This window comes from Protopterus annectens, chromosome 2.part1, assembly GCF_019279795.1.
Source record: "Protopterus annectens isolate FY-2018-M chromosome 2.part1, PAN1.0, whole genome shotgun sequence".
Taxonomy (NCBI): domain Eukaryota; kingdom Metazoa; phylum Chordata; order Ceratodontiformes; family Protopteridae; genus Protopterus; species Protopterus annectens.
In genome coordinates, this window is record NC_056729.1 from 781,100,378 (window position 1) to 781,126,990 (window position 26,613).

At 39.0% G+C, this 26,613-nt stretch overlaps 1 protein-coding gene across 4 annotated transcripts in view; it reads left to right on the plus strand.

Moving 5' to 3' along the window:
- Positions 1-26,613, plus strand: part of CRACD (capping protein inhibiting regulator of actin dynamics) — a 1,952,305-nt gene that overhangs the window by 1,637,329 nt on the left and 288,363 nt on the right. For all 4 annotated transcript variants that reach the window (XM_044062482.1, XM_044062485.1, XM_044062486.1 and 1 more), the window contains one exon: positions 456-608. In XM_044062482.1, coding sequence (XP_043918417.1) covers positions 456-608 — 153 coding nt within the window. The remainder of the gene's footprint in view (positions 1-455; positions 609-26,613) is intronic.

Here is a 26,613-nt window from a genome sequence, read left to right on the forward strand (position 1 = left end):
CTACCATCATACTTCACAACCTCTTAGTGCAAGAAATCTGGACAAAGCCTGAAATAATGGGGGGAGGTGGCAAAGGCCCCAAAACAGGGACATATTTTAAATATTGTTCTTAGAAATTTAGGAAGTTGCTAGAATAACAGGATTTATGGTCGCATGCATTTTCTGAAGGATATGAAATCTAAAATTCAAATGTATGGTGTTACTTAGTGACTTCAGTTCTCAGTGATTTCGCCAGACAACTACAAATTTGATAAGGAACACAACAAAAATATAAGGCAAAAATCTGGACATTCTGTAAAAAATCTGGACAGTTGAAAGGTATGCCCACCCTTCACTAGGCAAGATTCAGGTTCTGACAGTTAACATGTAGTACATTTGAATCTATGAATCTGTAATGATGTTTGCAGAGAATCCTGTTTGTTTTTCCTTATCCTGTTTTTTTAATTATTTTTTAGCAACAATTGACCCAAAATATAAAATTTGGACAGCCAACCATAAACTCTGCTTCAAAAATGGAAGATACAGGATACAGTGACGAGATTGAAGAGTTACCAGACAGTCCTATGGAGACTCACCAGGAAGTGAATTTGTCTTATCGATACAATAAAGTAAGTCATATCTGTATTATCATATCTCATATTTGGGATCAGTGTTGCTGGATGGATATTTTTTATAATGAAATTTAGAATTATTTTTTTTCCATATCCTTGCATGCTGTTGCTCTTTTTGATATCTCCACTATTGTACAATGTTGTTTCAGTCATTCACCACTCAATACATGAAAAGAAACACTGACTGCCTTGTATCTCCCATAAGACTTTTCAACTTTCATATTCAGATTGTGTCATTTTATTAGGGTATACCTCTTATTTTTAAGTGCTCTCATGCTCTGTCTTTTGAGATTTTAAGATTGTTGAAAGTCTACATAGTTTAATGCACTGAACAGAAATTATTTATAAGGTTACTCAGTATCAATAGATTAGAATTGCAGTAAATAAAATATGGTTTGCAAGATCGTTTCTTCAAAATATACATTTTGATAAGATACTCTATGTATCTGAATGTAAGCAGTGAATTGAAAAGGCTAGTCAAGTTCACAGGTTCATAGGTAGGTACTAGGCTATTGGCCCAAGGGCCTAGGTAAGCCTAGCCAACAAGGTTCCTTGGCTTACGCCACCCAAGAAAGTTAATTTCCTGTGCCCCTGTCAAGCAGAGCAACAGAAGTGATCCCCGGGGTGTATTTCCTATTTTCTATCCACTCATCAAGATTTTTCTTGAAGAGTGCTAATGAGGAACTTTGCTTGACATAGATGGGTAGCTTGTTCCAGAATATAGGAAATCTCTAGTACAGGAATCTATCCCTTTAGCATGTCCTGTTTATTGTGGTGACAAGGTTTATGTCCCTAGAGCGTGTAGCCCAGAGCGTGTAGCTCAGAGGGATTGGGATTTCTTTAGGTGTAGCATGTCCAACAGCTCTGGGTTTAACATAGTTTATATGTTAGGCAGAGATCTCCTCAGAGTTTTTTGAGACGGTTAGTGTAGGGCATCAGTTTGAGGCCAGTAATCCTCTTTGTGAGGTACTTCTGTGTTTTTTCCATCTGCTGCAGATGTTTTGTGAGGTACATTCCAAAAGGGGTGTTGTACTCTATAATGGGTCTAATAAGTGCCGAGTAGAGGGGAACAATGACCTCTTTTTTCCTGGATGAGAACCCTTTTGTGATGAGGTGTGACACATAGAAGGATTTCCTGACTACTGTGGCAATGTGATTACCAAAGGAGAGACTACTGTCCACCTGGGTCCCAAGGTCTCTTATCACACATTTGGCATTAAGTAGACTGCTGTTTATGTGGTAGTTCATGAGTACAGAGTTTTTACCAAAGGGGATGACAATGCACTTTTTGGCATTGAGCTTGAGGCCATGCCTCTGACACCAGGCATCTGTCTCAGTGAGGCCCTTCTGTAGGATGGCCACATCATTTGGGGACTCGACTATGGCTCCTAGTTTGCAGTCATCTGCGAACTTCATTAGCCCGAGACCTTCTGTGCTAGCCTGTACTTCAGAGAAGTAGATACCCAACATGAGAGGTCCCAGGACTGAACCCTGTGGTACTCTACTTGTCACTGGTTTGAAGTCAGATTTGGAGTCTGCAGCTTTTACAGTGTGGGTTCTGTCAGTGAGCCAGTTGGTAATCCATCTTGTGACGTAGGGATTTATACCTAGTTTAGTGAGTTAAGCTATAATTCCAGAATGGGGGATGGTGTCAAAAGCCTTGGCGAGGTCAAGATAGGCTGTGTGAACCACCTTACCCTCATCTACAGCTTTGGTAACTGCCTCAAAGAAGTCAATCAGTTTCAGAAGGCATGATCTGCCTTTCACAAACCGGAACTGGGTGGGGTTCATAGGTTCATAGGTTGGTACTAGGCTATCGGTCCTAGGGCCTGTACAAGCCTAGCCATAACAATTCTCTGGCTCTTTCTTCCCACAATATTTACTTCTCTGGACCCCTGTCTAGCAGGGCGACTGACGTGATCCCCGGGGTAAATTTCCAGAGTTTGGAGGTTACCAATGTCTTTGTTTATGAGTTCCATGATGATATGTTTCATGGCCTTGCAGACCAGGCTCATCAGGCTAATAGGGCAATAATTCTCAGGATCAGTGGTGGCTCCCCCTTTGTGGAGTGGGATAACTGTTGCCCTGTGCCATTCAGTGGGCACAAAGCCTGACGTGAGACTATGACTGAACATGGTGCTTAGGTGGGAAGCCAGTTTGTTCTGAATTTCATGCAAAATGCACCCTGGGATGTTGTCCGGTCCCATGGGTGCTGTGTTTTTGGTTTTAGAGGGTGCTTCTTTTACCTGCATAGATCAGGAAATTAGGGTAATGATGTCACAGTTGTCATTTGATGTGTGATTAAATTGGTTGGTTATCTGTTATATGCTACACAGTTTAGTAGTGTGGTTTTATATAGTTGTTCTGATACATGTGATGGTTGTAAGATGTGGAAGTTTGGGCGACTGCACTTTTCTCCAAGGTATGCATATGTTATAGGTGTAGTGATTGTTACCATAGTGTACACTTGTGACACTCCTTTTTGATGTCCACGGGGTCCAGTCTGGCCATGGATCACTGATGTTTGGTACTGCTAACTGTGGTACAAGGATTCTGGTAGGAGATAGAAAATAATAATGACCAGAAGACATCTAGAAGGACCAGCACTGAGGCCAGTACTTTTCGGTGTATGTATACTTTCAGTAAAAACCTAAATGAAAACTCCAGCCAAGCTAGAACTTTCACTGAGTGACCTCTCAAACCTCTTGTATCAGAGGCACATGGGATATATGCAAATGACCATTATGAACATCAGGTGTTTCAGCTATATGGCGATTTTGAAGGTCCATGACTTTTTCTTTTTAAGTCATTTTAATGGACAATTTCAGGCCAATAAAGCCAAACTACACTAGGTGTGGATATTTATATTTCAGCCTTGTCCTCATCAGTACAGCACAAGCAGAGTGTCTGACAAAGCATATGAAACACAGAGCTGTTATACCCAGCTGATGTCCATTACCATTAGGGTGACTGCAAAATATCCCAACTAACAAACTAAAACAAAGAGTGAGGTCACACAGAAAAAACAATCAGTAAAAACTAAATGAAAACTCTAGCCAAGCTAGAACTTCCACTGAGTGACCTCTCAAACCTCTTGTATCAGAGGCACATGGGATATATATGGCAATTCTTAATACCATGACTTTTTTCTTTTTAAGTCATTTTAATGGACAATTTCAGGCCAATAAAGCTAAACTACACTAGGTGTGGATATTTATATTTCAGCCTTGTCCTCATCAGTACAGCACAAGCAGAGTGTCTGGCAAAGCATAAGAAACACAGGGCTGTTATACCCAGCTGATGTCCATTACCATTAGGGTGACTGCAAAATATCCCGACTAACAAACTAAAACAAAGAGTGAGTGAAAAGATCACACAGAAAAAACAATCAGTAAAAACTGAAAGAAAACTCCAGCCAAGCTAGAACTTCCACTGAGTAACCTCTCAAACCTCTTGTATCATGGGATATATGCAAATGACCCTTATGAACATCGGGTGTTTCAGCTATATGGTGATTCTGAATGCCCATGACTTTTTTTTTTCTTTTTAAGTCATTTTAATGGACAGTTTCAGGCCAATAAAGCCAAACCCCACTAGCTGTGGATATGCACATTTCAGGCGTCTTATGACCTCATCAGCACAGCACAAGCAGAGTGTTTGAATAAGCATAAGAAACACAGGGCTGTTATACCCACCTGATGTCCATTACCATTAGGGTGACTGCAAAATATCCCAACTAACAAACTTAAAATCAGTAAAAACTAAATGAAAACTCCAGCCAAGCTAGAACTTCCACTGAGTGACCTCTCAAACCTCTTTTTACTGATTGTTTTTTTTTCTGTGTGACCTTCTTACTCTTTGTTTTAGTGCATGTATACATCAAATTACAGATTGACTAGAAGAAACAGTTTGTAATTTTTGTTGATAATGCAAAGTTGTCCAACAATGATGATATGTAAAAAGGTATAGAACAGATAAGATGAGACTAGATAAGATAAAAGGAATATAACCGCTTAAAATAAACTTCAAAATGTTGCATCTTCAAAGCAGAAATTAGGGAAAGGGGTATAGATCTTAAAGGGAAGTATAAGCGACAACAAATGGTAAAATGACCGAGTGTAACTACAACATTTGGACAGAAATCAAGCAGACAATATTGGACACCAGAAAAGAAGGCTGGTATAAGTAGATAGAGACATCACTTTGTGTAGTATGATGATGTCATCTTAGGGCATAGGCAGGATGTTGGCAGTACATAGAGAGGTAAACACATAGAGAGAATGTTGGTAGTATACAGAGGGAAACATATAGACAGGATGTTGGCCATACATAGACTGGTAAATACATAGGATGGTGGCAGTACACAAAGAGGTAAACACATAGACTGGATGTTGGCAGTACACAGAGAGGTAAACACATAGAGAGAATGTTGGTAGTATACAGAGAGGGAAAACACATAGACAGGATGTTGCCTGTACACAGACAGGTAAATACATAGACAGGATTTTCGCAGTGCCCGGAGAGGTAAACACATAGACAGGATGTTGGCCATATACAGACAGGTAAATACATAGACAGGATGCTGGCAGTACACAAAGAGGTAAATACATTTCTCTTTAGTAACGTCCACCTCTGTAAAATCTTAGAATGTATATGTATAAAGGTAACTACTGTTTGTGTATAAGTGTAAATAGAAATGTAACTACTGTGTTTGACTGGAACTTAGTACAATGAAATGTAAGTAAATGGGGCTTTTCTTCCTACACCTGCACTGAAAATGGATATTAGCTGTTTAGACTTTCATGGTAAACAAAGACAAATAAATAAATAAATACATACATACATACATACATACATAGACAGGATGTTGGCAGTGCATAGAGGTAAACACATGGACAGGATGTTGGCAGTACAGAAGAAGGTAAGGACACATAATATTGGCACTACACAGGAAGGTAAGGATATTGGCAGGATTTTGGCAGTACACAGAAAGGTAAGGACATTGACAGATTGTAGACAGTAGGCAAGAAAGTAAGGATATAGGTAGGTTATTGGCAGTTTATTAGGAAGGCAACACACATCTTGCACATTCTCTAAATCTACAGTTCCTGTTCTCAATCCAGTTGTCCAAGTTATACTTGAATTGAGCTAGCTTCACATGGATGGGGACCCTGTACCAGTGAACAGGTAATCTCTGGTATACATACCTGTCTCTCCAGCAGGTCCTATTTATATCACAGGCAAGGTATTTAGAACTGGAAATTCTGATACTGTTTGTTTTGTGGGTATGCGGGAGATCCATCAGAGTAGGGCCTGACAATGTCTTGTATGCCAGGCATAGATCTCCCCTCAACAGTCTATAGAAGACTGAATACAGGACTAGGGCCTTGAAGCTGTCTGCATAGGACATGTTACTTGAGCCCTATGCCCTCTTTTAGTGAGGAACCCCTGTGGATGTTCCATTTGTTGGATATCCCTGGTTAGGTACATAACAAAGGGGGCATTCTTTATACAGAACAAAAGAAACTACAACTTGCAAAAAGCATGACCTATAAACAATTGAAAACATTGTCTGGAGTATAGAAAATAAAATTATCAAAATAGATGTATTAAAACAATTCCACTACAAAATGTCAAGGTAATATCATAAGAAAACTACACTGTATACACCAGAAAAAAATGAAAAGCAAACCCTGCCTACCTACACATTTCTTTGTAAAAAAAAATATACAAAAATGCAGTATACAAACACACACTTCAAAAATGAAATCTTAAAAATTAAAACTGCACATTTGATGTCCACAGAACGTTCCACAAAGTGGTAGTCAGATCTACCTTAAAAGCTAAGCTCATAGAAAATAACTGAATCTATAACTTGCAAAAATAAAGTAAACAAAAAAAGCACAGAAAAAACAGCAAAATATAAGTATCCAGTCACTTTATGGTCCAAGCAATCAACACATTGATAGAAAACATGAAAAAAGCATAACTTTACAATACAAAATACCTGCAATAAAACTTTATAAAATGTAACTCCTAGCCAACCCTTTCCCCAATAAAGGCATTACAAAAAATAATAATAGTAATAATAACAATAAACAAACAAAAAGTAAAATACTTCAAAAATAGAAAGGGAAACATACCTTTCAAAATGAACAGAGACAGTGACCATTGTGTCCTATAAATCTTTCCAACAGCCAAAAACTTGATTGAATTCAAATTATACTAAACAACCCCCACTCAAACATGTTGCTAGCCCCAAGCTCCAAAACATGATTTCACCCATTAAACCACCCTGATCTGTGACCCAAACACATAACTACATGTAGAAATATCCCCACACATTTTATTTCCTATATCAACCAAATACAATGGAAAATGTCTTAAGAAACACAAATCTTTCCAAAAAGCTAGACTACAAACTAACTAATAAACACAAAAAGAAAACCTAGCTTCTGTGGTAAACGCTCAGTCCTCAAGAAATGAAAACCTCATAAAATCCAAAACACACACTTCTCAAAACTACAGCTCCAACCAGTCAAAAAGTAAGCAATTTTTAAATCATCCCAAAAATACTGCAAAATGACTTCAAATAACATAACCTAGATTAAACTTGAATACCCATGCTAAAACCTCCTCGTGAGATTTACTTACTGTAAAAGTGCTAATATTGTTTCACAAAAGAAATATTACAAAATCACAGCGTATTAAATGAATTGAATGTTAAACCTAGGTATAGACAATACAGAAATATGAGATATTGTCAGGTCTCAATAAAGATATATTAAATGTCTTGTACTGCAGAGTTAAAGAACACATTTCAGGATGAGTGGTAGATGAAATGTGTTCCTAATCCTACAGTACAAGTTCATTCATTTATCTAATGCCAGACACTCCCATCTCATCAGAGTATGTATGTGTGTGATTATATATATATTTGTTGTTTTTTTCCATTGCATACATATAGATACTTCATCTACCTACACGTATTAGACAGATTCTATTATTAAATACAAGCATTTTCGTGAGACTAATGAATATTTTTCTTCTATGTGCACTCAGTGAAGTGTGTATAAATGTACAGATTGCAGTCATACTGTGCAGAACCACATTCTCCTGTAACACATTCAGGGTTCTACATTGTAATTATGGTTTAAGGCACAAAAGGCACTTTCATTTTTATTCTGCTGGTAAGGTCACAGTTCCAAAAGAAAGGTGTAGCAATACACTAAAATATATATTGCACGTTGCCAATAATGTAAATGACTAGCTGAACAAAAATAAATCATGCCAGTGCACTATAAGGAAAAATATTGTGAGGATGCAGTATTTTTTTCTGAAGTGCAGAAAGTTGTCTTTGCCTCCTACCAGCAGCATGGTCTATTAAAATCCTTCTCCAGATCAACAAAGGTGCCTCCTACCAACAGCATGATCTATTAAAATCCTTCTCCAGATCAACAAAGGGTCTGTTATCTAAGCTTTGAATTAGATTTTGATTTTATGGATGATGCATGTATCGCTATTTATTTTTTATTTATATTTGTTTTCTGGGGTCAACACTATCTATGCATATAAATCATATATCACTATGTATCTAAACTAGAAATATTTTGTGTTGAAAAGTAAAGGCAAACCACATAATAAAAAAAGTCTTGCCTGTGGGTTTGGATAGTATGAGTAAATTTGCGCGCGCGCGCGTGTGTGTGTGTGTGTGTGTGTGTGTGTGTGTGTGTGTGTGTGTGTGTGTGTGTGTGTGTGTGTGTGTGTGTGTGTGTGTCTATCTATATATCTAAGTATGCACACATGCATTAAAGGATTTGTGGGATGTTTTCAAAGCTTATATTATAGTGGCTATATTATGGGAGACAGGTTTGTCTACAAAGTGTAAGTGATTGATTAGTGTGGGAATGGTCAGCTTTTCACCAGGAAAATGAATTGCCAGTGTAAAACTGATTTCCCTTTTCTCCATGTTAGTGTAGTCTCAAAATTTGTATATATAAATAGCAGGTGGTTTGGAAGGCACAGCTCACTTCACAATGGAGAATGCAGCGGGACCCCCTGCAAAAATGCTGCCTTTGGCTTTTTGGCATGTGTTTTCTCTCTGGAAAGCTGTTTGTATATAAGAGTTTTAGGTCACCGGGATCATAGTTGCATGAGGTGATCAGAAATGATTTGGGGATTTGTAAAGAAGGCCTTCATCTCACCTACATCATTCTTTTTTCATGATCATAAAGTATTTTAAACACCTTTACTGAATTATCACTTAAGACATGGGCAAACATGCATTTATATAAAAGAAAACAAACAATATTAACATATTCTCACTTGCAAACATTATACATTGCATATATTCTTTTGTATAATTATCCTCAATCCAACATTCATAAACTGATCAATCCATGCATTCTCTATAACCTCACTCCTCCTTTAAAACATTATTCTGCATGTATTGTTCCCACAATTTCCATTTTTTCTATGTAATTTGTTCCTACCCAGTTATTTTATCTCTGTTACAATGTTCAATGATTTGAATACAGATGGTACAGACTTTGATTTCCATTTTCTAGTAATTGCTTTATTGGCAGCCACCAGAATTAAACATAAAAAGACCATAGTATGTCTAGACAATTCAAATCCTGTATCTCAGCACAAAAAAAAATCATTTCTTTAATTGCATCCATTTGGTCACCCAATATTTCTGACAGAGTACACTGTAGGGAATTTTTAAAGTCTGTCAGTTCATTACACTCCCAATACATAAGCTCCCAGTTATCTCTTTCTTCCCTGTCACACATTCCACCATTTGGCATCTACCTGAGTAAAAATTCTTTGAAGTCTGCTTCGGGTATTAAAATACATATGCAAACACTTCAGATAAAAATCCTAAATCTTCTAGACTTTGTTGCATATTTGTGAACCTTACATCTGTCTACCCATTGTTTCCTTTTAAGTTGTTTATCTAGTCTCTTATTTCAGTCTTCCCTAACCTACTGTGAGTGGTTCCTATAGTTATTGTGCAATATTTTATATGCCCTAGTAATTATCTCTTTTTTTAACAAACGCTTCTATTCTAGATTCAAATAAAAACTCTACCAGAGCAAGTCTTTCACTTATGGTTCCGCATTTCCTTTCTCTTTGCGTATACTCTGATATCAATCCGTGATAGGGAAGGCAGTCTCTAGCCTGCAATCCTCAAGTGTCTTCTTGGCCTCTTCTCATTCTATTATCTTTCCCTTTCTTGTTATTTGCTCCTAATGCCCTGGTTCCTTTGCCAGTTTTCTCTGATAATATCCAGCCTTCTCTTGCCTGTTCTCTGTACCCCTAATTGTAGCCATTTCTCTTGGCAGAACCTCCTTTCTCCATTCTCGTGTCACCTACAGCATTCTTATGGAAAGAGACCAAACAAAGCAGAGTTCCCCCAGCAATGTTTATAAATTGTAATTTATGTAAAAGTCTATGTTCAGTATCACATCTGAGACAGTGAACACCACAGTGCAAAAGTCATATGAATTAACACAGTATTTACCCAAAACATTTGCAGGGGCAAAACAAGCTGCACACAACATGAAAGGCTGACACTCACACCCCTGCTGCATAAATGTTGTAAATTCAGGGTTAATCATCCTCTGTAGGAAATGGAAGTGCTTAGTTTTATCAGAAATTATGTATTGCACATGCGTATGGAACTTGTGTTCCAAGGCTTACACAGTACATCACTGGTTTAGCAAGCAAGCAATGAAGAAAGGCCGATCTCCATTACAAATTTTTTTTGAAAGAAAAAAGAAAAAGTGTAACCTCCCAACAGTTTAGGCGTATGAGAGAGAGAGACAGGAAAATAAAAGGAAATCAGGTATGTTTCAGTTTGTAGAACGTACCTGATTTTTCTTATATTTTCTGTGGTTTCGTATATAACTCTCAATCTTTTATTTAAAAAAATGTGAATATGCATGCATTATCTGAAGGAAAGAAAGTCTGAAACTGAAATGCCTGTCATTATTTAGTGGTTTTGTTCCTCAGTGATTTGTCGAAAAAAAAAAAATTATGAGGAACAAAGTGACTAAATGATGACACTCATTTCAGTTTCAGAGTTTTTTTCTTTCAGACTAAGGCATATAATAATAGAAAAAAAAAGTCTGATCACCCAATGATACTTTAGTGGCTGGACTTTTATCGTTGGTATTCTCGATTTACAACGGGCATGTTGGTTGGGCTGACCAACCAGCATGCTCCTTTTTGAATGTCAATGGATAGTCATTATATAATATAGCAATAACCAATGGCTTGGTGTGGGTAATGCTGAATTTACCCATGGTTGGTGTAGTTCGTGACCAAACAATGCCGAACGTGGGTAAATCCAACATTACCTTTACCCAGCCGTGGGTTATTGCTATTATACAATAACATTATTTAAGAAAAAAGTTACTTACTTTTCTTAAATAATGTCCTTGTATAAGGATGGCTTGCTGCTCTTCCATGTTTTTCACTAGTATCCTTGGGCTTTCTTGATGTACTGCGCATTCATATGGGACTTTTGTTCCCATTCTTATGCAGTACATCAGTGCTGTAAGATCTTTGTTTTTATTTTTATTTATTTTTTTTTTTTTTAAATAAAGTAAAGGAAACTGTTTGCCTGAGGAACTCTTGATGTTGCCTTTATGCATAGTGTGCAGAAGGGTGATTATACTAACAGGACAACAGTCACTATAGAAAAGCAATGATACATCAGTTCTGTAGAAACTGCGCTGGTATCGGGAGAAGCAATATTACTGACTGCTGGCACCAAGGATGGGTGTACAGCAGGTGCAGTGACGAAGCTGTTAACGTTGTTGGGTGTGGGAAGGGAGATACTGCTACAAATTCTCTGTGCCAAAGGAGCAAAAGACTGCTGCTCACTTAATGTGGCATTTACTTTAAGGTTGTCTAGAGGTAATGCAGTTTCTGCCAGTATGAGTGGCATCACTAGGGAGGTTTGAGGTGAGTGGCCACTGAGGGGTAGTTGCACTATATATGGGTTCTTTTGGTGGTTAAGGGTACACTGTCACTGCAGGAATTACCAACTTGGGAAATTGTTTTAGTATGACTGCAGTTACTGTACTAATGTTTATTTTTTCTTTGGATGGGAATCAAGAAAACGTGAAGATCCATAGAATAGAATAGAAAAAAATAGGTCATTGTTCCCCTCTACTCGTCACTCATTAGACCCATTATAGAGTACAACGCCCCTTTTGGTATGCACCTCAAAAGACATCTACAAGACCTGGAAAGGCCACAGAAATACCTCACAAAGAGGATTACTGGCCTCAAACAGATGCCCTACGCAGACCATCTCAAAAAACTCCAGCTTTACACTGTCACATATCGCCTACTCAGAGGCGATCTCTGCCTAACATACAAAGCTATGTCAAACCCACAGCTGTTGGGCATGCTCCACTTAAAGAAATCCCAATCTCTCTGAGCTACACGCTCTAGGGACCTAAACCTTGTCACCACGATAAACAGAACATGCTGGAGGGATATATTCCTGTCCCAGAGACCTCCCATACTCTGGAACAGACTACCTATCTATGTCAAACATCGCTCCTCATTAGCACTCTTCAAGAAAAATCTTGATGATTGGATGGGAAATAGGAAATTCACCGCAGGGATCACTTCTGTGGCTTTGCTCGACAGGGGCACAGGAAAATAATTTTCTTGGGTGACGAAAGCCAGGGTGCATTTTTGGCTAGGCTTATATAGGCCCTACGGCCAACAGCCTAGTACCTACCTGTGAACCTATAATGCCATCTACAAGGTTGACATTTAAAGGTGGCAGAGTCTGTTATCTGTTTACTGATGTTTGCTGCAGTAATATAGTCATTTAAAAATAATAAAATGAATGTATTTGGGTATAGTTAGATGGCATCAGTTTTATGGTCCTTAATGCATGAAAGGTGTTTTGATGGGCATAGTGTTAGTACATAGGAATGTAGCTGCTGTATATTTAGGCTCTTTTTATTATGCATGTCCAGTGCACCTTCATGACAGACAACCAGGAAAACATGCAAAGAAGCAACCTGTAGCATTTCAGTTGGACTGGATGTGGAAGATTAGTAATAAAAAAAAAAAACCTGAAATCCAGAACCATTCAGACTTACGAGAGAGACAGGGCATAGAAAATATAAGGATAATCAGGTACATTTCTCTAGTTCATAGGTTCATAGGTAGGTACTAGGCTATTGGCCCTAGGGCCTATATGAGCCTAGCCAAAAGGTACCCTGGCTCTCGCCACCCAAGAAAATTATTTTCCTGTGCCCCTGTCGAGCAGAGCCTCAGAAGTTTTGCATAATGTACCTGATTATCCTAGCATTTTCTTTGTCCTGTCTCTCTCATACTTCTGAAGTGTTTGGGTATATAAGTTTATTATATATTTTTTTAAGAAACGAGAAGGAAAGCTGGAATCTCTGTAGCATATATTAATAGAAGAAAGTCCAGGCAACTGGACTTTTTTTATTGATATATGCTTGATTTACAATGGGCATGCTGGTTGGGCTAACCAATCAGCATGCTCATCTTTGAATGTTAATGGCCAGTCATTGTATAATATCAAATAACTAGCACCGTGCAGAACATGTTGCTAAGTATTACCATCCCAGACTTTCTTTTCCTCTCTCTACATATACAAAGCAGAGCATTGTATTTTAACCTACCTTGATGATATCACCGAGTCATTCTTCCAACAGTATATATTTTAGTTCCTTGCTTATATCATGTAGTATAAATTTAGAAAGCTGGAGAATGAAGTGTACAGAAATTGGTGCCCTTGTGCAGAGACATTCTAATACTAATGATCAAGAACCCAGGTATCGCACAAACCTTTGAGTAAGACCTTGCATTCTGCTACTGCTCAGTCTATCACTCCTGATACTTTTCTTTCTTGATAGCTCCAGACAGGAACTGATATTTCACTGTGTAATGGCAAAGCATTGTGGGGCATTGTAGTGAATACCTAGCTACTAATGTCTGCTTATGTGGTTCAGGTGCCTTCTATACTTCCAGAAGTCCCTGCTTTAAAACACTCAGAGATTACAGGTAGGAGTATACACATCTAATTACACTTTGATAAACTAAGTTGTTTTTTACAGCTCGGTCCAAGTTTGAAGTCAAGCTCTTTGGGTACAGGGGATTTATTTTCTCTAACTGCAGCAGAATGCTCCATTTTGTTTTAAACTGTGATCATATTGTGAGTGTAATTGTTTTCTTGTATAACCTGTGCAAAAGTTATTGTTTACATTTTCTAACAATAACATACCTGAAACTGAACTATGATCTAGTTTACTACATGACATAAATGCAAACAAAATAATTACTTTCCTGTCTGTGACATGTCGGTCACCTGTTGAGTTATACATTTGTCAGCATTATATTGTGTATTTTTACTGATAAGTCATGCTAACATTCTGTGCAAATGCATGTAATGTGGAGCTTTTCTTCCCAGGCCTCCACTGAAAAGGGTATTTGCCTAGTCTGACTTTCCCAGTAATCAAAGACAAATAAATATGTAAATGTTAAATAACAGAATTGTGGAACTTGATGAAGTGACAGCTAATACCCTTATTCATATTAATAATATGCCAGTTGTCCACTTCTGTGTATGTATTCTGAGAGGAATTTTTTATCCTCTGCAGAAACATTCACTAACAGAAAAGCACCTTTTACCAAAGACAGTAGGAAAGAATGCATTTCTCAAATGTTACTTGTCATAGACTTCAGAACGGTTTATTACCCGAATATGTAGTGGATTATGGTAACCAAATGCTATTCAAAGAAGAAGGAGGACAGAATTTTGTATCAGATAAGAAGCATTTAGCCCATCTTGTCTATCCAGTGCCTTACCCATTTCATAAGCTGCAAATGTTACAAACAAACTTATTTTCCACCTATTAATTACTGTCATCTGTCCATGTCTTTTTGAATTACATAAATGAATTTTGTCCCTAAAATATATTTGAAAAGCTGTTCTAGTTGTTTATCACTCTTTCTATGAAAAAAAAAGACTGTGCTCTTAAAAGCCTGTTTGAGAAGGCTGTTACCTAGTCACATATAGCTCTTTCTTTGAAAACAAAAAACTTATTCTATGTCTCCTCTGCCATCTTCAGATTATATCATCATAGTCTCTTAACATTTTATTTTCTGTGAGTATAGCCTTCTAAAGTCTATGTAGTCCTTTGAGTTACTTAAATGTTTTGATAATAACTACTACTTTCTTCAAGAGTGTACATATTAAATTGTTCTAGTTTCTGTTTATATGTTATGATAATGGTCACTCATCACTTTTTTTTACAGTTCTCTGAATTTGATCTGTCCTGTCTGTGTGCTTAAAAGATAAGGTCTTCAGAATCCACACACTGTTCTACTTGGGTTCTTATTAATTACCTTTAAAGAGACAGAACAAATTCATGAATCCATCTGCTGATATAACTTTTCCTATGTATCCAAGTAAGCCACTGGTCTTCCTTGCTGTTTTGTCAGATCACTTGCTTATTTACCTTTGTATGTTATATTTATTTATTTTATTTATTTAACATTTGTTTACTGGGAAAGTCCAACTTGGAACGAGACAATTTTCAGCGGAGGCTTGGGGAGAAACACTCCAGACACATGTCTTTGTAACATGGAAGGAAACAGGAGCACCTGGAAGAAATCCACGTGATCGTAGGGAGGACGTGCAGACTCCGCACAGAAGGCACCCCAGCTGAGAATCAAACCTGAGAGCCTGTTGCTGTGAGGCAATAACCCAAACCGCTGCACCACTGCACCATCCATTATTACATGATTATGTTATGGTTCCTTTCCAGCTCTGTAGCCCTGGCAACTCTGTAATATTTGTCCTGATTATTCTTTCATAGTATCTTTATTATGTATTTACAACTAATTTAAGCTTCTATATTTCAGGCAATTCCCCCAGTCTTGCTATACCCTTCTTCATACTTTCTAGATCTTTTTGCCTTGTCAATCACCCCTGTTGCATTACTATGCAATATTAGTAAAAAGAAGTATTTTCCTTCCAAACCATTGGTAGTTATTAGACTAGAAGAGAAGCCTACTGCAATTTCCAAAGAGCACTGATTGGATAGGTGACATGATCAGAGTCAATCAGTAGGGAAATGGAGGCTGAAGGAATCAAACCCTGGACTACAGGAAACAGTTCATTAACAGCTTATAGCAGCTTATAGCTTTAATCCTCTGTGCTAACTAACAGTGTCACATACACAGATCACAGTACTGTCACCTGTGGTACCCCTTTGGTGTTCAGCCTTCTGTCCAAGTGTATTTCAGTTGCTATGACATTTTGTTCTCTTTTATCAAGCTAATCTTTTTTTTTTCTTTTTTTTTTTTTTTTTGTAATTTATTTATTCCCCCCTTGGGACATTGTGTCACTGGCCCCAGTGCCACATATCCATGGGTCTATTAGCTTGTCTCTTCACTCCTCTAACTTGCTCCAGTATTGCTACTGGGGGTTCTGCCATCTGCACTTACATCCTGTTTGTTTCTTTAGTTTATATGCCCTACCCACTCCCTGCCCCACCTCCCTTGCTCATCGCTTACATTTGAGGGCAACTTCTCTTTTGAACCACACCTCCCACAAGGAAGCATTATTGAGAGACACCTTCCAACCTGGGGTAGGCATACCTATCTCTCCCTGCTGCTCCATCAGTTGCCTGAGCTGCCAATCAAACCTGGGTCAACTGAGCCATAGTCAGGGCTTTATCCTTCTATGCCACTGGAGTAGCTTGTCTAGCCAATCTTGAATGCTGTGTGGACTGTGGCTGAAGGTATCATGGTGGGTCATTATTTAGTGAGACTGACTGTTCCTTAACAGGCCTCTGGTCCTTGTTTATGTATCTGTTCCATACTGATCACTGTAACAAGAGACTTGCTTAACTGTGTTGCTCTGTGAGAGCTATTATTAGACTATTTCCAGTTCAACATCCATTTAAGTCTGAAATAGCATAACTCTGAAACAGCAGTTTGTGTCGACATAGCTTTGTCTGGCTCCTTTGTGAATTTTGCTCATTAGCTTTGATAAATAATTCACTCTTAATGTGTCTTTCATGCATTATATCGGGCAAGTATCCAGGGCATCACGTTGCAGTTTCCTCGGGCTGTGAATTAGATGGAAACCTCAAGTAGTGGATTGCTAGGATACGTTTACACTGAATTCGGGACATAATGGAGACACAAGATCAGCATCCATAAATCTATGAGAAGCAGATTGTCTTAGATGGAGTGTGAAATTTTATTTTGCTTGTTCTGTTTTAAAATTGCTCATTCAGTCTTGCATATTTGCTGATATGCATTGTGAAACTGTTATACGTATGGAGTATTAACTTTCAAAGCCCTGAATGTGAAGTATGTGCTTAACCCCACAGTGACACTTTTACAAGGGACAAGGCTCAGTGTGGTGGTCAACAGTCCAAGATTACTTTAATATTTAACAGAGCCCATTTTCTAATAACAGGGTGCTAGGCTGTGCAGTTCTCTACAGAGTTACTGCATGGGAATATGGCAGAAACATATTATGACCTGGCAAAAAGTATAATCATAATAATAAAGTCATAATGTAAGCAACATGGCAGGCTTCAGAGAATTTTCTTAAAAGTATGTTTGGTATTAAGAAGCTGGTAAAACAAACTACAGGTTAATTACAGTATAGTGAAATGAAGTAATTTGCTTTTGGATCATACAACTGCAAGCTCACACGTGTGTGTGTGTGTGTGTGTGTGTGTGTGTGTGTGTGTGTGTGTGTGTGTGTGTGTATGGGTTTACTTTTAAATCTCAAAAGACTGAAAGGCTGACTTTCAGTATCTCGAGACTTAAACACAGAACAACCAGTATACCGAATTATTAAAAAAATGAATGTCACTATACCGAAAATTCATAATAGCGAATTTTCAGTAAGCGACGTTCAGTTTTTTAGTATGACTTCCACCACAACATTACAAACACCACCTCCCCACTAAACCCTAAGACACTAAACACACACACCCCTACAAAACATATGACTAAACAGGGGGCAAGCCCCCCTGTATCACCCATGTGGGGGGGTTGCACCCCCCACACACCCCCACTTATATATACCAACACCGAGGTCGCAGTACTACGAACTACAAAAAAAATACCTTTACGCACCCTAAACTTTATTCACACACCATCACACATACATGCAAAAAACACACATACTACACATCCAAAAAACACACCGCCTTCAACACTAACACACACACAAACTCACCCATCTAACCCATCCAACTCCCAAAACTTCCCACAAAACTAAAAAAACAAAAAACCCTACCCAAAACCCTTAAACACTAACAACCTACCTGAATCTCTGTACACAGCCACACATCGTCCACCATATTCAACTCCCAGACCACAATGCACTGCAATCACAAACCACAACACACCACACCAACAGCAGATTTGATAATATAACATTTTGTAAAGTGCAGTTTCGATTAACTACACTTTCGATATTTTAGTCTTGAGATACTGAAAGTCGATCTTTCAGTATTCGAGATTTAAAAGGTATCCCATATATTTAATATATACATATATATATATATATATATATATATATATATATATATATATATATATATATATCTACTTACAGAATCCATTCATTACAGCAAACATTTGGAATGCTGACCTTTTGTTTAACCAGGTTCTGAGATTGAAATTTCATAACTAAAAAATGTTGATAGCTATTTCATGGAGGTCACAGTACAGTAGGAAGTGGGAATCTTCCCTTTCTCCCATGTTGTGTGATCTTAGAATTGGTATATATAAGTAGTGGGGGGTGGGGCAGAATGCAACATGTTTTTATTTTTTCTAGGTTTGCTTTAATTGACGTGAGGTTCAATCTTTTGGGATTAATATTTTGTGCTTTGGATGTGGATGCTCAGTGTAATGCCTTAGACCCATATGTGTGTGTGTGTGTATGTCTATATATATATATATATATATATATGGTAACTTAAAAGATAGAGTGGGCATTTAGTAGAAAGTTTTTTGTGGGTGTAAAAAAGAGAGGTAATGGACAAATGAGTGAATGGTCATTTAAGTGAATCACATATGGCTGAATTTAGTTTTATATAGTGTAGTTAAGCAGGAATATGCAGGAAAATTTATGTTTGAATGAAAAAAATGGTGGTTGTGAAAATGTGCAAGACCGTGTTGATGCAGTTGTTGGGACCATGAAAGTGTTTGTAGGTTAGGATTAGACTAAGGTTTAGGTTCTAAGTCATTTTTTTCATGTGTAGTAGCACTGTTAGGGAAAGGTGTAGGGTTAGGGGCAGGAGTAGGCTTAGGCTTACAGTTAGGGTTAGCTCAAATGAAGAAAGATGGTGCAGGGGAGCTAACTGTAACTCTAACCCTATCCCTGCCCTTAATCCTACACATTACAGTATGAAAATCTCTTTTCCTAACCTTATCACTACCAAAGAAACACTTGATCTGTTTTGTAGCTGTAATTTTGATATAGGGATTTTTTATGGGAATGAAGTATCCAGTGTTTTGTGATTCATTCTTATGAGTCTTTCATTGTTTTGTGATACTTTATTTTCAGTTTGCTACTCTAACTATATAATTTTATATATATATATATATATATATATATATATATATATATATATATATATATAGATTCACTTTATAATCTCAAAATACTGAAATATCGAATTTTAGTATTTTGAGAATATAAAGCTGAAAAACCAAAACACTGAATCCCGAAAACCGTGAAATTCAAAACTGCGAACATAAACGTACCATACACCACATAACACATACACCGGCCTCCCCACATTACAACAAACAAAATACACACAAATACAACAATACAAATAAATAAACCTACCCCCCCCACACACACACACACACACACACACACACACACACACACACCCCTGCTACTTATATATACTAACTCTGAGGTCGCACCAAACAAAAAGACAGCAAACTCATCACTACACACTCTAGAGTCCCCTCACATAGACACATCACAAATGTACAAACACCACCACTTTCAACAGTTAAACACTCATACTCTTACCTACCTACCTTAGCGCACAACTACAACTTCCGAACACACTCACATACACTCAAATCCCTACCCAAAACCCATAAAAAAATATTCGCTTACCTTAATCTCCAACCATAACTACATACCAAATGTAAATCAGGCACACAGTACATCCCACTTCGCGTAGTGCACCACCAAAAACACAAATCCGACATTTCCGGATTCACGGTTATAGGGTTTCGCTATTTCAGAAGTTTGACTTTATAGTCTCAAAATACTGAAATTCACTATTTCAGTATTTCAAGATTATAAAGTGAATCTATATATATATATATATATATATATATATATATATATATATATATATATATATATATATATTAAACAATATACACGGATTCACTTTATATCCTCAAAATACTGAAATATCGAAATTCAGCATGCCATGGCTATAAAGTGGAAACCTGAAAAGAACGAAAACTCAGAAGCGTGAAATTCAAAATCTCGCATACTGGAGATTTTGAATTACCGCTTCTGGTGTACGCAAACACACTCTTTCTCCCCACACACAAACACAAGCTCTGTCCTACATAAAAAAATGGGGGCAAGCCCCCCTGCACCCCCCATGTGGGGGGCTGTGCCCCCCACACCCCCTACTTAAATATTCTAAGTCCGAGGTCGCACTACATACAAAAACACACAAAACACCACCACACAAGCTACATTCTCGTCGCACACACACATCACAGTAACAAAACACACCAACACACACCACAGCCCGTACCCAAAAACCCTTAACACATAAACACTTACCTGAATCCATAACCACAGTGAAACACCAGAAGCGCTAATTCAAAATCTCTGGTTTGCAAGATTTTGAATTTCGCGCTTCTGAGTTTTCGTTCTTTTCAGGTTTCCACTTTATGGGCTCGAAATACTGAAATTCGATATTTCAGTATTTCGAGCTTCTAAAGTGAATCCATATATATATATATATATATATATATATATATATATATATAGATATGAGACATGGTTTAAAGCCACTGAGAGCACACCAGCAGTGCAAGGCTGGAACGCCTTCCACCCATTTAGACCAGCTACGACACAGACGGGGACTACAGGTGGAGGTATCTCTATTTACATCAAAAATAAATATACCTCAAGGCTGGTTAAACAGGACAATGCACTTGAGCTGCTCCATGTTCAAATCACCATAGGAAAAATCCAATTTTACTTCCTTACCAGCTATAGGTCCCCCTTAATGACACAGGAAACCCATACCATGTATTTAAACTTATTAGAAATACTAACCATCCAACACAGTACCGTATTCATGGGAAACTTTAATTACTCCACTATTAGCTGGGATTCCTATGTGACACCAAATGTATAGGCACATAGATTCCTGGATTTTGTAAACACAAACTCCCTGAACCAGATAGTCAATACACCAACCTTGGGTGCAGCCATACTGGATCTGGTCCTCACTAATATGAGAGAGTGCTGCACACCCCCTACTGTAATGTCTTCCCTGGTAAGGTCAGACAACAAAATGTCTCTTTGAAGTAAAAATAAAACCTGGACCTCCAGCTAAACGTGGAATATGCAGGAACTACTCTAAGGCTAACCTCCTGCTATTAACTGAAAACCTGGCAAAATTTCAAGCCTCCATAAACCCTGAAAGCACTGCCGACTATGCAGAACTGTTCACAGAAACCCTGTACAAGCATATTAACAGCTGCACAGAGGCAGCTGTACCTACCAGAAAGAAATACAGAACTAACTCAAAAAAACAAGCAACCCTGGTGGAATCACAAAATCAATAGGCTGTATAACAGAAGGAAGAAAATCATGGCAAAAAATTAGGAGGTGCAGCACCCATCAGGATAAAAGCACAGTCATCAAACTAAACAAACAACTCAGAGGAAAATAAAGTCTATGAAAGCCAAATTTGAAGTGAATTTGGCCTCCCAGACCAAGGACAACCACAAGATATTATTTAGCTATGTACGCAACCTCAAGGGCAATACATAATTGTGTGCTGAGCTCATTGTAAATGGAGCCACCTACAGTGAGCCAGAAGATATAGCAAACCTACTGGCCAATAAATTTAGCTTGAACTTTACCCCTCTCTCTCCCCCTCAACCTTCTCAGAGGAAATACCACCAAATATAACTCCCCCTGCTATCACTAGGGAACAGGTCCTTAATGCTCTCTCTAAGGCCAAGAACACTGCATCAGTGGGCCAAGACAATATCCCAGGGTGCCTTCTAAATAGCATGAAACATAATCTATCAGGGTCTCTGGAATTGCTATGTAACTATAACCTCCAAATAGGCTTTGTGCGTCATGAATGGAGAACAGCAACAATCATCCCTCTGCACAAAGGTGGGTCATCTACAGACCCTGGAAACTACAGACACATAAGTCTCACTACTCTTATATGTAAAGCCATGGAAAGAATTATCATGGAAATGATCAGCAGTAATTTAGTAAACCTCCAGACACTGGACCCAACCCAGTTTGGTTTTGTCAAGGGCAGATCATGCCTACTCAACCTGGTGGACTTCTTTGAGAAGGTCAACAAAGCAATGGATGAGAGCAAAATGGTTCATACTGCCTACCTTGACCCAGCCAAGCCATTTGACACAATACCCCATAGGATGAAAGGAGATACTGCCAGCCCAGCTATCTGGAATTTTGTAAATAATTATATGTCATTGGTGAATATCAAAATGATTTATACAAGTTGCTTGTGTTACAAATGTATTAGAACTGTATGCCATGTGTATATTACATTGCTTGCACAAACATGTGTGTTGAAAGGGTATTTTCAAAGTGCTGCTTGAAATGTAACCACAGTGTGCCACACTGGAAAAGAACAGAAATATACATATTTTCATAGGTTCATAGGTGTGTACTAGGCTAATGGCCCTGGAGCCTTTACAAGCCTAGCCCATAGAAATGCCCTGGCATTGTGCCGCCTGATGTTAGTTCCCAGTGTCTTTATCAAGTAGAGCCACTGGAGTGATCCCTGGGGGGAACTTTCTGTTTCCCATCTACTCATCAAGATTTCTCTTGAAGTGGGCCAGTGAGGTGCTCTGCTTGACATGTATGGGAAGTCTATTCCAGAGCATGGGCAGTCTCTGGGTTATGAATCTGTCCCTCCAGCATGTGCTGTTACTTGTGGTAATGAGGCTGAGGACTCTGGAACGTGTGGTGCAGAGGGATTGGGATTTCTTTAGATGCAGCATTTCTAACAGAGCTGGGTCAGACATGTCTTTGTAAGTCAAGCAGAGATCACTTCTTAGTAGACGATATGAGACAGAGAATAGCTGGAGTTTTTTGAGTCTGTCCATGCGGGACATGTGTTTAAGGTCTAGGATCCACTTTGTGAGGTACTTTTGTGACCTTTCCAGCTGTTGCATGTGTCTAGTGAGGTACATGCCAAATGGGCCATTATATGATTGGCCTAATGAGGGAAGAGTAGAGAGAGATGAGGATATCTGTCTTCCTGAATGCAAAACCTTTGGTAATGAGATGTGCCACATAGAAGGACTTTCTGACTACAATGGCAATGTGGTGGTCGAAGGAGAGGTTGCTGTCAACCTGTGTCCCCAGATCTCTTATAACACCTTCAGTGTTCAGTGGGCTCCCATTGATCTGGTAATTAGTGGGAACTGAGATCTTCCCAAAGGAGATGACATAGCATTTTTTGGCATTAAGCTTAAGGCCATGGTTTTGACACCAGTCATTGGTCTCAGTGAGGCCTTTCTGTAAGATGTCTACATGACTGGGGGAGTTAATAACGGCTCCCAGCTTACATTCATCTGTGCACTTGGTCAGTCAGAGTCCTTCCGTGCCAGCCTGGACTTTTGAGAAGTAGATACCAAACAGGAGAGGACCCAGGAGCAATCCCTGTGGGACTCCACTCGTGACTTGTTGGCAGTCTGACTTGGAGTCTGCTACTTTCACACTGTGGGTTCTATCTGTGAGCCAGTTTGTAACCCACATAGTGATATAGGGGTTGATGCCTTGTTTGGTAAGTTTGTCAATAATTCCTGAGTGGAGAATGGTATCAAAGGCCTTGGCCAAATCGAGGTAGGCTGTATGAACTGCCTTGCCCTCATCCACAGCTCTGGTGACTTGACTCAAAGAAATCAACCATGTTGAGCAGGCATGATCTACCCTTCACAAAACCAAGTTACATGGGATCTAGAGTTTGGAAATTCCCTATATCTTTGTTAATTAGATCCATGATGATGTGCTCCATAGCCTTACATGTCAGACTCGTCAGGCTAATGGGGCGATAACTCCCAGGGTCTCTAGTCACTCCCCCTTTATGGAGAGGGATGACTGTAGCAGTGCGCCATTTGGTAGGGACAAAGCTTGAGGTGAGGCTGTGTTGAACAGGGGACACAGATGTGGTGCCATTTCACTTTGTAGTTCATGTATAACACATTCAGGGATATTGTCGAGTCCCATGGAAGCTGTATGCTGGGTGCCTGGCATTCCTCCAATATTGTGATTGGTCCTTTGGGGGTAGAGGGGTAAAGTTGGCACTGAATCTGTCAGCCAGTATGTTGGCAATATCTGTTGGCACAGTATAGGAGGTACCATTGTGCAGTAACTCAGAACAAACCCGGGTATTGCCGTGGAGATTCTTGATATAACTATAGAAGGCTTTGTGGTTGTTTTAAGTGTCTGCTGCAATTCTGCCTTCATAGCTGGCTTTAGAGGTTTTGATGAGGGATCTCAACTTTTTGTTGATGCTAATAAGGGAGTTTTTCCAATCTTGGGACTTCACCTTTTTCTGTAACAGTTTCTTCCTTCTGTTGTAGAGTTTATTAATGGTAGGGGACCACCAGATTGGCTTCCTTTTTTGGAGGAGAGCATCTTGCTTCTGTTGGGTATAGCTAGTTCCATGCATTTATGTACATGTTTGTACAGTGCATTGGTGTATGATTTGGCAGTCATGCATCTATTTTCTGTTGACATGGGTGATGTGAAGTTAACTACCTCTGTTTTTAGGAGCCCAAAGTCAGCTTTGGAGGAGTTATTCATGGTGGTTACCTTTGCGGGGGTGTGGGTGAGATGTGGATTTCCATGATGATTAGTTTGTGGTCAGATCTAACTAGGGAGGAATTGACTATTGGTGTAGAACAATAGTTGCTCATGTTAGTAATAACCAGGTCAAGGATGTTGCTTCCTGTAGTGGGGGTAAAAAGGAGCTGGTCCAGGGCATTGGACTTGATGAATTCCAGGAAGCGTTGGGCCAGTGTATTGGTGCATGAGTAGTTTTCCCAGTTGATGGAGGAGTAGTTGAAGTCACCTAGTATGAGAGTGTTGGGTTGGACCCTAATAGTTTCCAGGGTGCATAGGAACATGGAGTGAGTGTCTTGGGACATGGTTGGGGACCTAAAGCAGGCTGCAACCCGAATCGCCATCTTACCCAATGTTAGTTGTACCTAAAGTATCTCAGATGCATTATATTGGTGTCTGGAGGTGTGCATATCCTTTATGAATATGGAGACACCACCACCTTTGGAGCTTTGGTCCATGTTTTGGGGCCGAATGATGTGGAATGAGTTAATGTCTGGTAATGCAGGGGTGCTTTCTGCTGCTTTAAACCAGGTCACCATTACAGCACAAATGTCGATGTTCTCCATTTTGAGGAGTGCTTTGAGCAAGTGCATCTTGAGATTTAGATTTCTAGCATTGAGCAGCATGACCCTCAGATTACATTTATTTATAGCTGTTACAGTGGTAATTTGCTCTTTGGAAGATCCCCTAAAAAAGGCATTAGAGGGGTGGCAAAAGGCTTAACCAGTACCCGGAAATGCAGGGGTTACAGATGCAAACCATCTCTGGCAAAGCATTGAGGTCTGTCAGTCATGTCATCCCAAGCAGACAGATGCACCAGCAATTTAGCCAATGACACCAGAAACTTAGCCAATTGTTGAAGTCAATCATATTCTGCTTGTACTGCAGTATCATTCTGGGTGATGGTAGGATACTGCTCAGGGCTAGGATCATACCTGCCTGGGCCACATAATCCAAGAGCTCCTCCATGTCTCTTTTCAGGTAGTCCAGGGAAGTGCATCTCAGGTCATTCACTCCCACATGGACAGTGACAGAGTCATATTTGTACTTGTTGTGGAGTGACCTGAGTGTGTGTGTTATGTGTCAGATTCTGGCACCTGATAGACAGCGGACTGCTACCTTCTCCTTATTCAACCTAGTGAGTGGGACATCAGTGTGCCTCACTATTAAGTTACCTATGATTAGTATATTGGACAAGCTGTTTTGCCTTAGGTTGAGGGGCACACTCTGTAGGTCAGCTATATATCTTGTGGTTTGTGCTTTGTTGTGGTGGTCAAGTGTGTTTCTGCCTTGGAGGTCTTTGCTGTTTGGGTAGATTTCTATTGAGAGCCTTCACAAAGGTGGGTGTGTGGTTTGTGTTTTCATGTGAGAGCTGTGATGTTGGGTGTTCTGGAGGGATATGTGTTGCATGTGGTGTGGTGCAGGTGTTGATCTTCTCCTCTTGACCAGCTATTCCAGTCTTGGCTTGAGAATGCATGGCTTCCAATTTGGATAAATATGTGCATCTCTCACAAGTCTGAGTGTTAGGAGATAAGAAGGGAGGGTTGTCTGTGTATATGAGGTAGTTCCTATGTTGCCTGAGAATGCCATAGTTCACCAGGTTAATAGGAGAAAGCACAGGGAACTGACCTTTAGACATTCCAAGAGGGATGGCCATTATTACTAAGTACTGGAGCTGTTTCCTTATATATTCCTTTTACAGGAAAATGTCACTCAAGGTGTCTGAGTCTGTACAGAGCACTGCCAAACATTTGAGGGGAAACTAATACGTAAACCCTGAAAATTTAAGGATGAAGTATTTAGGCAGATATTCTGAAGTTAGAAAGAAAATCAAGC